Genomic DNA, 16,520 nt, shown 5'->3' on the forward strand with positions numbered 1-16,520 from the left:
TGAGACATTTAAGTGTTATAACAGCCAATTAGAAATTACTTTAATGGCTCAAGAATAAATGTTGTGGTGAAGGGTTTTCTATATAGAGCATGTAAAGAGTAGGAACTGTCAACAGTACATCAGATCACTGTAATCACAGCTCTCTGCACAACATCATTCCAGTACCACTCCACAGGCTAGTGAACTTCCAACAGGACAACATGGAGTTAATGAATACCTTATCACCATATCCCAGTCTATGAACTAACTCCAAACAAGAATTTTAACACCAAGATTTACTAATTCTTGAAGATTACTATGTCTCCATCCTGTGTCAACATGCAAGAAAACACTCACCAGAATTCACTTTGGAAGTTATGTGTGTCACATCTACTTTCCTGGATTTGACCAAAGGCGAAGACCGCACTGAAGAGCTTCGTACAGAGCTTTTTTTGTGATCAGAAGCCTTGCTTATTTTGGAAAGGGGTGCAAAGATACCTGGAGAAAAAATTGCATGTGCCAACAAAGAACCATGGGTAATGATAAAGTAATAAAACTTTGCAGCTACTCTCTCTCACATAAATTAATTCAGGGTTTTTTTAGCCACCATCACAACTTGCTATGCTGACAAAGCACTTGCAGGGTAGGAAGGACAAGCTCAAGAGAACAGCGAAAACAAAATCCTTATCAAGCAACTTGAACAGAGTAAGTTGGAAACACTCAGACTATCAATTAGAATCTCCTTTTTGTCCTAACAGTAATGTTCAGTCTCCAATGCTACAAACCACAACACCTTTGTGTGCCCTGTGTGGCCATGGCACCTCAATTAAAATACTTCAAGCTCAAAGTTAGAAAACAACTACAAGCAGGAATGTCTTACCAAGACAAAGCAGGTAAAGAAACATGGTTATTATTATTACAGTACAAACAAGTCGTTTCAACAATGTATCAATGAAAAACCAGGAAATCTCAGAGTTTCAAGGAAATGACCAGAAATTTTGACTGGTTGATTGTTTCAGTCATTTTGCAAATAGTTGCAGCCAAAATTTTAGGACCAGCTAAAGAACCAATAAATCAAACAAAGCACTATAAAGAAAAGCAACAGAACCTGCTGCCTGTTTTTATCCTCCCAAACAGTTCATACCTTCCAGTACACTTTAAAATTTGGAGGTTTAAAATTTGAAGAAAAAAGAAAACAAAAGCTATACCTCGTTTTGGTGCACACTTGAAGTATTGGACTTTTCCAACACTTCCATTGTTCTTCCCTTCTGGTTCATCCAGCTCTACACCAGCCCACTGGCCGCTGGCAAATTCCGTTGTGCCACAAAATCTTAAGGTACCAACCTAAGAGAAAAAGCATCAACACAGAATGGGTTTATTGAACAAGTATTGTTCATGAGAAAATAGTATCGGTTATGAAAGAGACTGCAAGTCATCTCCAAGCTTTTCATCACAAAAATGCAAACATCATTTCCCTCACTTATTCACATTCCTACCTTTCAACACCACTCAATACATTTTCCAAAAGGTCTTATTCCTCCTGTGTATATTTTGCATTAAACAGCAGCCATGGTTAAGGACAGATGTCACAACAGACAAGAATTAGACAGTAAGAACCACTGTAGACACAGCTCAAGGTCAGCAAGGTACAGGAGCACATGCCCAGCGTGAGGTTTTACTTGCACTTTTTATACAAGAATAATTCCAGAATCTGGGTTAGGTATCTTCCTGAACTGGAGGTTCCATAGAAATATTAGATAAATCTGTGTGTGCATAAATATACATATACAAGTATATATATTTTATATATATATATATATATATATAGCAAAGGTTCAAGGGTAAACTTCAGAGCATAATTAATTTTTTCTTTGGAAAAGATTCTTAAGTCTTCTATTCTCTCCTTATGATTAAACAAAATTTTAAAAGCCAGCAAATGTTTTAAATATTTAAAATGTTTTAAACATTTGCTGTTGCTTCAATAAATACTATAAACTCTGAACAGGTAAGCATGTGAAGAATATCAAGACAGACCAGTCTTGCTGGTAGACCTCATTCTCCACAAATATACATTATAAGCTCACGCACTTCAACCAAACAGGGGAGGAATAACTACAAGAGATGCATTTAACATTGATTTAAATTAATTTTTCTATTTGATTTTTAGATTAGTTTTAGTAATAAAAATCTTTGATCTTTCAGTTGCTCAGTTTTCCTCATCTCATGTGACCTTAATATTAGCTCACTTTACACTATGACTCACTCCACTGTTTAATCCAACCCTCAGAGAGTAAACAGATAGAAACTTTTTTTTTTCTTTACTATAAAACCTTCCAGGCACTCTTTGCTAATGTCTGTAAAGAAATAAATATGACCCAGAGCCTCTTCTCTTGTGCTGAAGATCTCTTTAAACTTGATTGTTATAGGCAGGTATGTTACACTAATCTAGACTGAGGCCTTTTAGCCATCAACACTGGGATCAAATTCAGCCAGGGGAAGTTCAGCCAAGCAGCCCCACAGATTCCTACAATTCCTCCACTTACTTTCCAGGCACCAGCCAAAGGGCATTTAACTGAGCAGAGAGGAGAACAGCCAGTATCTTAAACAGAGGTGGGAGATAGCAAAACTGCAGCTCCAATTTTGCCCAAGGACCTGTACAAGCAAGGAGCAGGGGATCTCTCTCGCATGAGACACAGCAGGAGCACTTTTCTCTGAGCTGCTGGTCTCCCTGCACTTTCATTTCATCAGATGTGAGCCAAATGGACACTTAATCTAGCAGAGCAGGAGCTGGTGGAGCTGTGGGGCCCCAAATCACATACACATGAACACCTGCTTACACAGCTTCCTACCCTGCAAGGCAACCAGAATGACAAGCGCAGTAGGAGACAAGAGAGGAATCCATTCTCCCTCTGGCATCTACTGTGCTTGGCTTTCAAGCCTCATTAAAGCTGACATATTTGGAGACTGCAGAAGCAGGAAAGACAACAGGAACCTGTAAATATAGCCCCCAAAAATGCTGCTGTTCCAAGTGTCCTCATCCCAGCTTCCATATTGCAGACTGAGAACTGATCCAGGAGAAGGTTAAAAAGGGGGCACCATTTCCTTCATCCTGTTTTCACTTTTGCCCCACCCTGTAGGAATTTAGGAGTATCAAGGGGGAGGGGAAGGCAGGGCTGAGGACAACTTCTCCATTCAGGCAAATGGAGAAAAGGGGTGGGAAGCAATGTTGGAGTACTGCACAACAATTCCTCGCACATAAAGGAAGGAAGGGAGGAAAAGCTGCTGTGGAAATGGAAGTTCAAAAAGCACAATCACATTGCTTCTTCCCACCTGCTCTAGAACAGATTTGGCTCCCTTAAAGTAAAACAAGCTGGCCTTTGGCAGCACAAAAATAGCTTCCAACAACTCCTTAAAAAACACTGCAACAGCATAATCAATTAGAAGAATAAAAGTAATCAAACCCAAGCAACTCTATCCATGCACAGTGAGCACATTACAGCACAAACTGTTCTGTGGGCTTTACTTAAAGGAAAGATACACAAGAACACCAATTTAATCACTGTCTTGCTCTAAAGCCTCCATTAACTTGCACTTACATTATCTCCTCTTGCTGCCACTGTTATTTCTGATAAAGAAACTTCTGTCTTTAAAGAACAAGTGGCTTTCTGTACATACTTCAGATAAAATGCCTTCTGCATAGCTAGTGATTCCTTTGCTTCCCCTGACCCAATTTCAAGAATACACCAAATTAAAATACACAATGGGAGCCGCTTCACACTCTTGCTGGAGATCACTTTAGAATCGTTCTGTTATGACAGTTATAAATCTGAAGTTATATTAGGAGAGCTATTAAAGTGAAAGCTATTCAAATATAAAATTTTGCTCACAAATGTTTTCATTATTTACCAGGACAAAAGTACTTCTCTAAAAGAGTTCCAGCACTGAGATCCCTTGCTAGCAGAGCAAATAAAAAGTCTGAATACTGAATGCAGTATTAATTTTACAGTTTTCAAATATATTTTCAGAAAGGTGGCTATCGTGGTAGCGTCTAAAAAGCTATTCACATTTAAGCTGGACCTCTATTAGCTACATCGCTCTACTTCCACAGAACCATGTAACAACCCTATTGGCACAGCACTGCTTCAAAGATTTTAGCTGCATTGCACCAGTGAAATTGGGTTACTACAGGCTAAGCAGAACTGAAGGTTTTTTTTCCCTGACTTCTGGAAACTATCAGGAGTACTTCACAAATGCACACTCCTAACAAAGCTGGGCAACTCACAAAGTAATTTGCAAATTTTACCATCACTTTGATGTGACACCAAAAACGTTAATAAAAGCTGAGCCATGCTGATGTACTATATGAGACTGTTAAAAATTATTTAAAGACACAAAATGCAGCCTATGCCTGTCAAAAGTGCTTTTCATAGTAATGACTTTATCACACAACTCTTCAGCATATTACTTTCCGTAACCAGTTCCTTGCTGACATCCAGAGATCTCACCTTGCAAAAAGCATTTCAGACCCTCAAATTGAGGTATGTCTCCAAAGTGGTAAAGAAATGGACTCTCCAGTAATTATGAGAGTAGTGCCAGGTTGGTGGCCATACCTTCTGTCCTGCAATAACAACACGATCTCCCAGCTTCAGGCCAAGTGATAAAAGCATGGCCCTGCCTGTGACGTGGTCGTAGGTTGGAATCATGGCTTTGGAGATGTCACATGACAGAGGCACTGCATCCAGCAGGATCTGCTTGATTTCCTTTGCACTGGCTGCTGCATCTGCCATTTCCAGTGGCATATCTACTGGATCAGGAACCACATCTGCTGGAATCTGCCCTTTGTCATTCTGTAGAAACATAACATAGAACAGGATTTAATGCTGTTACAAGATAAATCTGATCAGGTGAAACCACAGTGTTTTATGAAGTGTTTAATCCTCTTTATCAGATGTTTTTCCTAGAATATAAACAACTATGAAAAAATCCACATTTCCAAGTAAGGATGCCAAAACATCCTTAGATAGATCAGCTAGCATGTACAACATGTCATTTTTGAAACTGACAAGTAACCCACATTTTCAAATTTAAGAACATTATTAGGACTCAGAAACCTGAAACAAGACACTTGTGCGTATCTGTGTACCTGAACACAAGAATCAGGAAAGCAAGGCAGACTTCTGATCTGTAATGCCAATACCAAAATGCCAACTCCTCCCAAAAAATCTATCTTTACCCAGCATATAGCTAGCTCCTTGGTGAGGCTTATTCCAAATGTAAGAGGGAATTAAAAAGTATGTTGCATGTATAGAATATGCAAATATAATGGCTCACATGAGTACCTCAATAAAACTGTTCAGGTTTATCTAGACACAGACTATCCTATGAGAGATGGATTAAGGACAGAGTCCTTTCCAAACATGTCCCATTCCCAGAGAGCCATGACTGATTCCCTGCATGTCCTATGTGACAGGATAAATTGTTGGAGCACCAGCTCCCCTGGAGTTAACCTCAACTCCAGGCCAGCTGCCCAGACAGCAGGTACTGTCAAGCTGCTCCAGGGACAGTTCTACCTACACTCTTTAGCAAAGGCATTGGTGTGGAGCTTTGGCTGTCTGCCCATTTTCACAATGTTTGCAGCAAAATAATCTTCTCAGTCTTCCAAATTTGTCTTAGCTGAGCCCCTGGAGTCAGACATTACTAGAAGGAATGATGCAGAGTAAGACTGTGTTTGTTTTGGTCCCTTCAAAACAGACTGGAAGTTAAATGTTTCTTGAGCCCCCTCTCAATCCATCTCAAAGCTAGAAAAGTATAATCCTTACTCAGAATTTAAACTGCTGTTCCTAAATAATCCAACTCTACACAGTCTCTAGTCAAAACTTTATTGCAGGTTTGAGCAATTCAACACCCACCATTCTGTAAAAATCTCCAATCACTCTGTAAGTAAAAATCACACTACCTTAAAAATGGGAAATAGCTGGGTTAAAGTTGAGTGGGGAATTTGAGTTTATAGTCATGACATTAGAGATTATTTTGGTCACACATCAGTCCCACAATTCAGCCCAGCAGGTGCCCTGCAAACCTCTGTGCCAACACAAAGCAGGGGCAGAGCAGTGGCAAGAAGGCAAAGTGGAAGCTCAGGGGGAGCTCAGGATTTCCCTTCTCAAGGGCACAGCCACCTCTGCCAGCTCAGAATGCTTGTGCAACTACAAAACAGCATTCCCTGTGACAACAGACTCCTAAACATAATAGCTGCCAGAGAACTGGAGACACATTCATGCACACTGAATAAAGAGACAAAAAGAAACCCACCATTTTTCCAGAGATCTAGATTGATTATCATGAAGAACTGTATGGACAGTAATGTTCCAGAAGATTTCACACTAACAGTGCCACATTAAATAATTCCTTTTGAGTACCCTTAAAACAACTATGATTTCTCATTTAAAATAACCCCCTGCATTTGAAAATGGAGAACTGAGATACTGGTTTTGCTAAAATAAGAAAACCTTCCAAGCTCTCCCCCCAAAAAACATAAACAACAAAACCCCAAATAACCAAATCAAACACAGCACTCAGTCAAAACCCAAGACTGTGGCTAGACACATATTAGCAATACTTTGCACTATAACCTGTGCCTATTATTAGGTTACTGGGGGGGCAGGTGATGTTTATGCATTCTCAATTACTCATGCTCACACCAGGCTCACTGCTAAGCACAACACTGCATTTCTGGAGAGCAAAGATTGCACTCCTCCATTTCTGAAAAGATCCCCCACTGCCATGGGGACTCAGTTGTCACAAGACACCCATGAGCATTAATAAATGAAAGCGCAAACAACAAACAGAAAAACCTCTTGAAAATTATTTTAACAAATGAACTAGACCATGACAAAAAAATGCAAACTTCAACACACAAGTAGGACAAAGCATACAAAATCATCCACTATGAGTTGCAAATATCTTTTTCTGAGGCATTCTCACTCCATATAGCACACCTTTAGCTAGTCAAAATCCTGGACAGACTGTTCAGTTTTTCCAGGTACCTTTTTCACCTTCTGGTGAATCTACAATCTAGCTCCTTACCCTAAAGGCAGGATTTGCTCCGTGCTCCAGTAAACACTTGACAGCTCCTGTGCATAGGTTAAATGCAGCAATATGCAAAGCTGTTCCAAAATCAAAATCACTACAGGTGGCATCCACATCTGCAATTAAACATTACATGTGAGGTATGCAAGTCTGTTACATGAACATTTCCCCCTACAGATTCCTTGAGAGGACATTCATTTTTACAGTTTATGTTAGCATTTACACAGACACACCATTATTTATGTACCAAATGCATATAAGTAATTCTACATAGAATATCAACCTTATTTGCAGCTGTTTATTCATTCCACAATCTAACCTGGAAGATGAGCGTGTACTTTCACTCATTTTTTAACAGTGATGGCTTAACTGCAAAATTGCTGCTACTCAGGGTGCCCAATCTACTGTGCCAAGATTAACAAGTGAGTAACTTCAGGTTTACAAGTAAAATAATTTTTTAATGTTTCAGAAACATTTCTATTTTATTGCTTCTAGGTGACAAACATTAAAATGAGATGCACCTTCAACTAGTTATTTTCCTTTGTGAGCAGGCAGTAGGGCAAGGGAAAACCGATTATACATTTGCTTTACACTGATTTAATTACTAATGGCCAAGAATGAAGTAAGAGCTGGTGATTGTTGTAATTTCTTTATTTTCAAAGAATTGCACTCTGAAGGGTCTTGCACTCATAGCTTGGAAATGGAGCACTGCATCAACTGGAAGTGATTTAGCACAATGAATATTTCTATCAGTTGTTCCCAATATATCTTTCAATCTGCTATGAAGTTATTACTCTTCTAGAAGATTGGAGTTTAAATGTCTGTTTGGTCTGAGGCTCCTCTCTTTAATTACACAAGAGAGATGTCATTTTGAGTCAGTTAGGTATAGGACTGTTAATTAAAAATGCCAGCTGATTTAATACACAAGCCAAAAGACCACAAGTATTAACGATCATGTTCCAATTTGAAATACCAGTGAGGAACATAAAACTTTCCACCTCAGGGCTGAAGAATCTCATCATACTTTCCAGTATCAGTCTCCATCCCAAGAAACACTAGCCCTTCTCACAATGCCATAAACAAAGTATATCCCAACTGCATCAACATCCTTATATAGTTACACTAAATAAACAAATAAAACATCAACAATATAGAAAATACACACTTATATGTCTCTATAGACATGTAAAGTTCATACTTACTAATAAAATTGACTCAATTTATAAAGATCAAAGGTAACAAATTTGCAATCAGAATTTAACAGTTTTGCAATTGCACTGATTGAACACAAACATGACAAAAGACTGCATTCACATGCCTCAGTCATAATGAGAGCTACACATGCAGATGTACCCTTTATGTATCAAAGGTCAGAAGACGTCACCAGTTTAAAACCAGCTAGAAGCTGAGGAGCTGTATACAGCCATTGAAACTTCCATAGAATACAGCCAAATATTTTCTGCACACAGAGAAACCAATTTGCAGAAATACTGGTCAGTAACATCAGCTACTGAGCCATCAAGCTGCAAGTATTCCTATTTCAAAAAATAACTGATGTGTGGTTTTGTTTTTTGAGTTAGACTGTGTGACTTCCTCAGACTTGCAAGCTTTATGCTTAGATTTTCTGAACAGTTCTCTTACAGCTTCGATCTAAGTAGGCATAGTAGAGGTGACAGAAAGAAAGACACATCAAATGTTATCTGGTAATTACCCCCAAACTATCTAGATGAAAATAATAAGATTTTTGTATTTAAAACCTCTAAAAATCCAAGATCAAACTAGCTCTCTCCTGTAACAACTGAGAAGTAAATCTGTATGAAGAATTTAACTACAGCATATCATAAAGAAATACAGTTTAGCAGTAAATCAAAAGGAAACACCTGTGCTTCACAATGGGTGTCTCAGAGCCAGCACACCACTGTCTTGGAAAGTTATTTATATATTAACAACCATTTTTTCTCCAGTTCAGTAGGGTTTGGTTCAGCATCCAAACCATGCTCGCCTTCTACGTATGCTCTTCTCTGCAAACTACCTGATGAAGTATGGAGCTAAAATTAATCTATTAATTCAGACTATCCACCGTTTCCATGTCACAGGGCAAATAATTTTATCTATTTCCTGAGATTAAAAACATCATCTGCTTATCCAAGAATTGCCAACTGCCAAGTAACTGGAGTGGTTTCCTTGGAAATCTGAGCAAAGTCCCATCCCTTCTGTAGGAACTGCACAGGAGGAGAACACCAAATGCAAACAAGGTCTGAAAGGAGACCTAAACTGCTGATGCAAATTATGGAAGCCAGGCTACTGAAATGTGATGTGGACTTAACTACTGTGCAGTCTGATTTTGTCTTTTGTTACCTACCCACACTTGTCACCACCTAAGCAAGTCACACCAGTAACAGGACTGCTTAGCAATTACCTCCATGGAGACTCAAGATGTGGTAAGCAAGCCCTGCGTACTCCAAAAGCCTACCAGCTTTCCAAACTGCTAAGACAGAGTCCCTAAATAAAAAATCCTTTTGCAAACTAGCACAATCACAAGGATATTCAGTAGAACAAATTCACATTTGTACAATTTTAATGATGAAGCTCCTTACTGGTTTTGCTGTCCTGACCAAATTAGAAACAAACAGTTCTAATCAGAACCATTTCTGTATTTCTATGTGCATTAGTATAAATAGGGCTCCAGTTACCAATCCTTCACAGTATCATTCCAAAAGGTGTTATTTATTTATGCCAAACACTAAAGCCAAAATGTTCCTTGAACAGGACCTTCTACATAGCTGAGAAATGGGAAAAACAAGCATGTCAAAACTGCCTCAGTCACAGGTTTGCGATATGCAACTGCCAAATCCCCACTATTCCTTTAACCTTCTCCCCACATTTCAAACATACTTCTCAATTTTAAGCAACATTAAAACCTACAAGATTTTACTAGAATAGTTGTATCTTTGGTTTTCTGCAAACATTCTCTTAGTTCTCAATAATTTAAGATTAACCTGTTTGCTTTCCAGTCTATTTGAAACTTCTGTTGTCTTGTACAAAACTCAAGTTTAAAAACCAGCAATGGAAACAGTACAGTAAAGCACTACAAAATAGCTTAAGAGAAAAACGAACCAATGAGGCTGAAAAAAAGAATAAGAAATCATTTACGTATAATGGATAAATGAACACCAGACTTACAGACCACAATACACCAGCTTAGGATCTACAAAATATGGACAACTACAAGAAACAAAGGTCACAATGCCTACCTTTTGGCTTGGCATTTTTCAAAATAACACTGATCAGTTCTGGAACATCAAAGTAGGCAGCATAGTGCAAGGCATTCATATTTGTCCAGCGGCTGCGCAAGCTGCTGTCAGCACCCAAATCAATAAGCTGTGTTGCAAATTTTACAGCAGTTTCCACATCACCTGCAGGGTATTTTTTGTTAAGTATGCATTAGTGATTTTTTTATTTGACCTCAGAAAACACATACACTTTTATGTGTAACACAAAACATACATTAAGCCCTTCAAGCTCACAGCAGAACTATTACAATGCCTTTTTCTTTAGGATTAGGATACAGAAATCTTTGCCCTTTATCATAAAGAGCTGAAATCTCTAGTGTATAACACTATCTGCTTTTCTCTAATGTAAGTACTGTGTCAGCCATCAAACCCAGGAGTTTTAGTATCTGATAGACGAAAAAGAATTGCACATCACAATGCTGAAGTTTATGCTAAAAGATCTGCCAACACTAAGGAAGATGACCTATACCAGACTTCTCTCAAACTCAGAGGAGAAGTGGGCTCAGGTCAACAAAAACGTAACAAAACACAGAAAAGTTAATAGGGGTGTTCAAACAGCTTTAAATGTGCTCTAATTTCCAGTATTTATGATCATAATAATGCAAACAAAGTCTATTGCTCTCTTCTGACATGAATAGGGTGAAAGAAACAAAACAAAAATAACAGCCAGTCACCTAAATGTTCTCCTGTAAAAAAACTGCAGCAAAAACCATAGCAAACTTGCAGCTTGCATCTCAGTCTGAAACTGCCTTTGCTACATGAAGTATCTGTTTCAGCTGGTACTACTGTGTGTAACACCTACACCACTAACTCAGCTTGCTCCCCATGGCTACAGCTGCAGTTCTGCATCCTCCTTGCTCACAGCCACTACAAGAGATAAAAGCAAGCACAAAAAAAAAAATCTACTGCAAGGAAAAATTCTGTAAGTGTCAGTGGGATAAGCTTATGCGAGTCAATTAAGTTTTTACATCTATAATGACTTTTTTTTTTTTTTTTTTTACTCACCAATGCCATGAGCCCCTGATTTGCAAGTGTAATGCAGGAGGGTCATATCAGTCAGTCCATCTCTGTCATTCACATTGCAACCCCTTTTAATGATCTGACAGGCAAGTGGAAAATGAGCACATTTTAGCTCTGGCATATCTCTAATTTCCTAAGTTACTTCAGATATATTGACTCCTGGATTCATTGCAATGGCTAGTAACAAAGAAGCCTGCCAGAAAAGACTCTTAACTGTAGAACTGAGCAACATACACAAATGTAATAAATAGCATTATAATTAACCTTCATTATTTACAGATTAAAAAATTCTTTATATTGCTCCTTCTAACATATAATTAACATGCTAAAAAGGTAAAAGTTAAGCAGTTAACTGCATGAGAAAATTATTTATGAAGCTCTCCCCTTCTTTGATCTCTCAACAATTACCCACCCCATTCCCACACACCCCCAAAAAGAAGCCCCCAGTTATAATATGGTAAGGTTAGTCTTCACTACACTTTCCCAGAAAAATCTGTAATCCAGAAGAAAAATAAAAAAGTAGGATGGAAATACTAGAAACACATTTTGGAAATATGCCTTGGAAATATTGCCCCTAAGGTCAGGCTTTAACAGTAACTTCATATATTTTTCAGGTTTGAGTTTGGGATTACTACTAAGTAGGAAACTGAAACACCAAGGTGAAGGGTCTTGACACAATTGCCTTGAGAGAAACATTGTTTATACCATCTATGCAAATGTACTGAATTTTATCCATCAGCTTTCTTTTTCCAAATAAAATCTGACATGTGGAATACAAGGCATGATCAGTCACTACTTGTTAAAGGAAGAAACTGTATCTGCATTTATGATTAATTCTGCTTCTGAATGAACTGGTTTTATTCACTGTCAACACAATATTTAACATTGAGAGCACTCAAGGTTCTTCATTTGTATCTCACCTCATTCCCAATAATATCAATATTCTGCTGGACCTGTGGAACCCACTGCCTTAAGATGGCAAACAATTCAGAAACTGATGTTTTGGGGTCAAAGAGTATTTCTTGGCATGCTGCATCGTTGGGATCGAAGAAGGAAAACTCTGTTAAAAAAGAAGAATCTTTATATAAAATCTTGATGTTTAACATGCATCTAGTTTTTCAAACTCAGAGGCAAAGAACAGCAGAGAGAAAACATCTTCTTCTTCTTCCATCACAATTTACATGGAACATACTAAAATATAAACACACACTCTAATCAGGAAGGCATCCTCTGCTATTTTCAGTATTTCATGAATGCATCAATCCCAGCTGGTGGCAGCTGCAGGAAACAAACACCTTCAAAAATTAAGACACCAAACCATGACCAGGAAAAAAACACTTTTGAAGATTTTAAGCCTCGTGTTCTTTCAGGTAACCCAAACTGTTAAAACACCTTATTGTAAAAGTATATGTCACATTACTCACAGGTGTATTTGTGTGCTTGTGTATACATATCCTCTATTTTTAATCTGTGGAATTTCTTCCAGCTCTGGAAAATTACATGAAAGAATCTGGATAGCAGTGGCTATGAGGAGAGGGAATGAAAGCACAGTCTACTGCCATCAGCAAATGAATCATGACAAACACTGAACTTTTAACCCTGCTGCAGCTATCAGGGAGTTGCCTTTTAAATAGGTTTTGGATAAATGTACAACTCAGCTCACATCCATTGCAGATTCACAGCTCTCAGACAGGACAGACAGGTTAAGCAACACACACCATCACCCATCTGGGTGTGTGGCATGGCATAAACCACCCCTGGGTGAATCATCCCAACCTTTCCCCAAAAACAGAATACCTGACCTCTAGATTGGATCAACAGATAAAAAAAAGCATGTACTGAGTTTACAAACCTGATCCAAATTATCTATCAGAAATCAACTCTTGCCATCAGCATGGTAGGGTAAAAATCTGAGACTGCATCAAGGATTAATAACAACCACCCTAAGTGCTTAACAGGTGATCAGCTGTAGTCTTTGCAAACCAAAGCAATGCTACAGAAAACCTGTTAAAGCAATGAATCCCATGAAAGGATGGCAATGGCATCTAGATACCTTAAAATATTACTTTCTCCCCCTCTGTCTTTCCCAAGTATTGATCACAGTACCCAGGAAGGAAAAATAAATGCACTGAATGTAAAGACCAAGAATCTCTCTCTGCCATGGTTTAACCTCCTTTACACAGATTCAACAATGTTACTGTTACACAGGTGACAGCAATCTCCTATAAAAGGATTTTTTTTTATTTAATGAGTAGAATATGGCAGAAACCAGGTAGAACACATAGCAGTGAGATCATAGGGTTATTAGAAGATACCACAACAAAACAATGTTTAAAGAAGGCAAATGGAAACTTTATCTAAGGAATAAGAAAGTAGAATGGAATACATCATGTCAGTACTTATAGCAGACTAGGAGAGACAAGTGATGAGAGCAGGGCTAAAGCATGTAATGACACCTTCATGCACTGAAATATATCATATGGAACACTTACATTCCCAACCTGAGCTAACTTATAAAATGGGTCTCGAGAATGCTGAGTCTGTCAAAGACAGAACATTACATGTATTTATATTTCCTGAATACAGCTGATTGCTCTAATCAATGCATGGGAAACACAGAGGTGGAAGGAATGACTTAAAGTATATAGATGCTATTAGTATCTTCCGCAACATTCAAAGGCATTATAATTGCAGCTATCAGTGAAGCTCCTTACCTACAGTGACATTTTAACACATTATATACTTTTATAGATTTTATTATCATTTCTACATGTGAAGACAGTTACTGAAGACAAACATTATTCTGACAGCTGATCACTGATACTTGGTATAATTTTCTACCACTCACTTTACAGTCCTTACCACCACAAAAACATACACTTCCAACAGAAATACCCTCTTCTAGTACATCATGTACATACTAAAGCACAAGAAAAAGTGTAACTCTAGAAGTTTTAAATGTGAGTAATATGTAACTTCCTTACTTACTCCAATTTTACATCTGTGTGATGTAAAAACATGTGAAAGAAGTACAAACATGAGCACACATGCACAGAACTGTACAAAGGAAAATATATAATTTATAGCGTATGCAATAAAAAAATGGAAAAAGCATAGGTCTTCATCTTTCATTTCATTTAACAGAGAATCCATTTAATAAGAAGAAAACTTTTTCTGTAAATAAATAATTAAGAGTTGACAGCTTTTCTTAAAATTTATTATTCAAATTTATTCTCTGCTGATCACAAACTGATTTCCTGTTTAAAGTACATACCACAGTCCGAAGGCATTGGTGCTGCAGCAACAGAAAAAGTAACAGATGTTTCAGAGTTTGGGAATAAGAATCGTTCTCTTTCAATGAGGGAATCTCCTTCAAAGGAAGGTTCTGGAATATCCTCTATGGTCATCTTCTAGAAAGCCACTTTAGGAGGAAAAAAATCAATAAATAACCTCATTGGAAATACTTTGGATTGCTTCTATCATAGTAAGATATAATGAACAATGAGACTATAATCTTAAATTTGTAAACAAACTATTACTGCCATTACATTCTTACAAACTAATACATTAACACAGCTTGTAGAGTATGGTGTCAAGGTTAGCCAACTTCTAGTTTTGACTTCCACCACTAAACTTGCACATAACTAATGGAAAACATCATATTTCTCCCCATATTCCCACTTGAGCAGTAAAGAAAATATTAATGTTCTAATTAGCAAACACACACTGAGGATAAATGGATTAGTGAGTTTCACAGCTTTATGAAAATGTGAAGCATCAAGTACCTGCCCTCATACTCTGCATGCACACTCCCTCCCTCCCTTCACCATGAGCAAGAACATGCTGCCAGCTACTGCTGCCTCCTCTTTTTAAATTCTTAGCTCTTTCATCTTCCCACACACAGCTGCAGACAATTCATCCCCGAGTGACTCACTCCTGGACTCACGATTCCGTATCAGCTCCTTTCCCAGCTCTTCTCCTGGAAGGTTTAAAATAGCACACTTACCACAGCCTTGGAACCTTCACCCTCGTGCTGCTTCCAGTCAACTTCCCAGACCTTACAGCAATCTAGCAGAGAGAATCAAGACTAAATGGCTGTAGAGTTATAGTGACAAAATCTAACAACCAGCCCAAGTCACATCCTAGTTATGGTTCACAGGTTGAGATGAGTGGAAAGCTGGTTACCACTTGTAAGACAGTTTATCAGGCAAATTCATTAACAAATAACAAAAAAATCATTATTCTTAACAGAAACAGACATGATCAGTTGAAAAATTGAAATTCTGCATCTTGAATGATCATTATTAAACACTTAGGGTAAAAGCAGCATTTCTACTAAGAACTTACATTTTTATTTTGGAGATTGCTATACAGTGCTTTTTCTCAGGTATTTGTTTAGCCAGCCTGCTTGACAGAAAGAAGCCATGGAGCTTGAAGGAATGTTTGGTTTTATTACATTTAATTTATACCCAAGTAAATATGAAAAACTAAAAGACTTATTTTGGTTTTTGTATCTAACACACAACAAGCTATATGAGTAGATTTAGTGTGATATTTCCCCAAATAAATCTGTCACGCTGCTTGGGACCTCACAATCTTCATGCTAATATAAAAAACATTTTAGCATTAGCAGATGCTAATCTTGAAATAAATAAATTAAAGCCTCCTCTTCTTGCCCATCATACACAGTTCACCTTGTGCTCAAGTTGGGAATAAAGGTCCACATGAAAAATGCTCATTTTTCTCCCAACAACTTTATTTCCTTAGTCTTATACAGCTGTACAAATTCATGTTCTGGCATGAAGATCAAGGAGGAGGCCACTGGAAGGACAGGACTATTTTTTCCCACAGCATTATCAAATTGCATTGGCTTACGTGTTCTTTTATTCAACAAGGCCAAAAATATCTCTAATTACTTCAATTAATATTTTCTTACAGTCAGGAAAAGTTAAAAGCCATTTCAAAGGCTTAATAGCCATCGTAAAGATGACAGCTTTCTTGTGTGAAGGACTAGGAAGTCCCTTAAGCTGCAAATACCTAATTAAATTGCTTTTAAAGGGCAACAGTGAAATAAATCTGCTACAATCTGATATTTCTTCAGAGGCTATTGCAAAACAAAACAAAGCTTTGTAAAACACACGA

The 16,520-nt window shown here is 37.8% G+C and overlaps 1 protein-coding gene across 3 annotated transcripts in view; it reads right to left on the reverse strand.

Moving 5' to 3' along the window:
- The window catches only part of CLIP4 (CAP-Gly domain containing linker protein family member 4), a 32,053-nt gene that overhangs the window by 12,980 nt on the left and 2,553 nt on the right, over positions 1-16,520 (reverse strand). For all 3 annotated transcript variants that reach the window (XR_008430231.1, XM_053939487.1, XM_053939486.1), the window contains exons 3-11: positions 15,385-15,446; positions 14,653-14,799; positions 12,299-12,438; positions 11,364-11,457; positions 10,320-10,481; positions 7,063-7,181; positions 4,590-4,826; positions 1,188-1,323; positions 337-477 (exon numbers count right to left, since the gene is read on the reverse strand). Coding sequence is in view for 2 of the 3 variants with exons in the window: in XM_053939487.1 (XP_053795462.1) it covers positions 337-477; positions 1,188-1,323; positions 4,590-4,826; positions 7,063-7,181; positions 10,320-10,481; positions 11,364-11,457; positions 12,299-12,438; positions 14,653-14,785 (1,162 nt within the window). In the remaining variant the exon portion in view is untranslated. The remainder of the gene's footprint in view (positions 1-336; positions 478-1,187; positions 1,324-4,589; positions 4,827-7,062; positions 7,182-10,319; positions 10,482-11,363; positions 11,458-12,298; positions 12,439-14,652; positions 14,800-15,384; positions 15,447-16,520) is intronic.

The sequence above is a fragment of the Vidua chalybeata genome, chromosome 3 (genome assembly GCF_026979565.1).
Source record: "Vidua chalybeata isolate OUT-0048 chromosome 3, bVidCha1 merged haplotype, whole genome shotgun sequence".
Taxonomy (NCBI): Eukaryota; Metazoa; Chordata; class Aves; order Passeriformes; family Viduidae; genus Vidua; species Vidua chalybeata.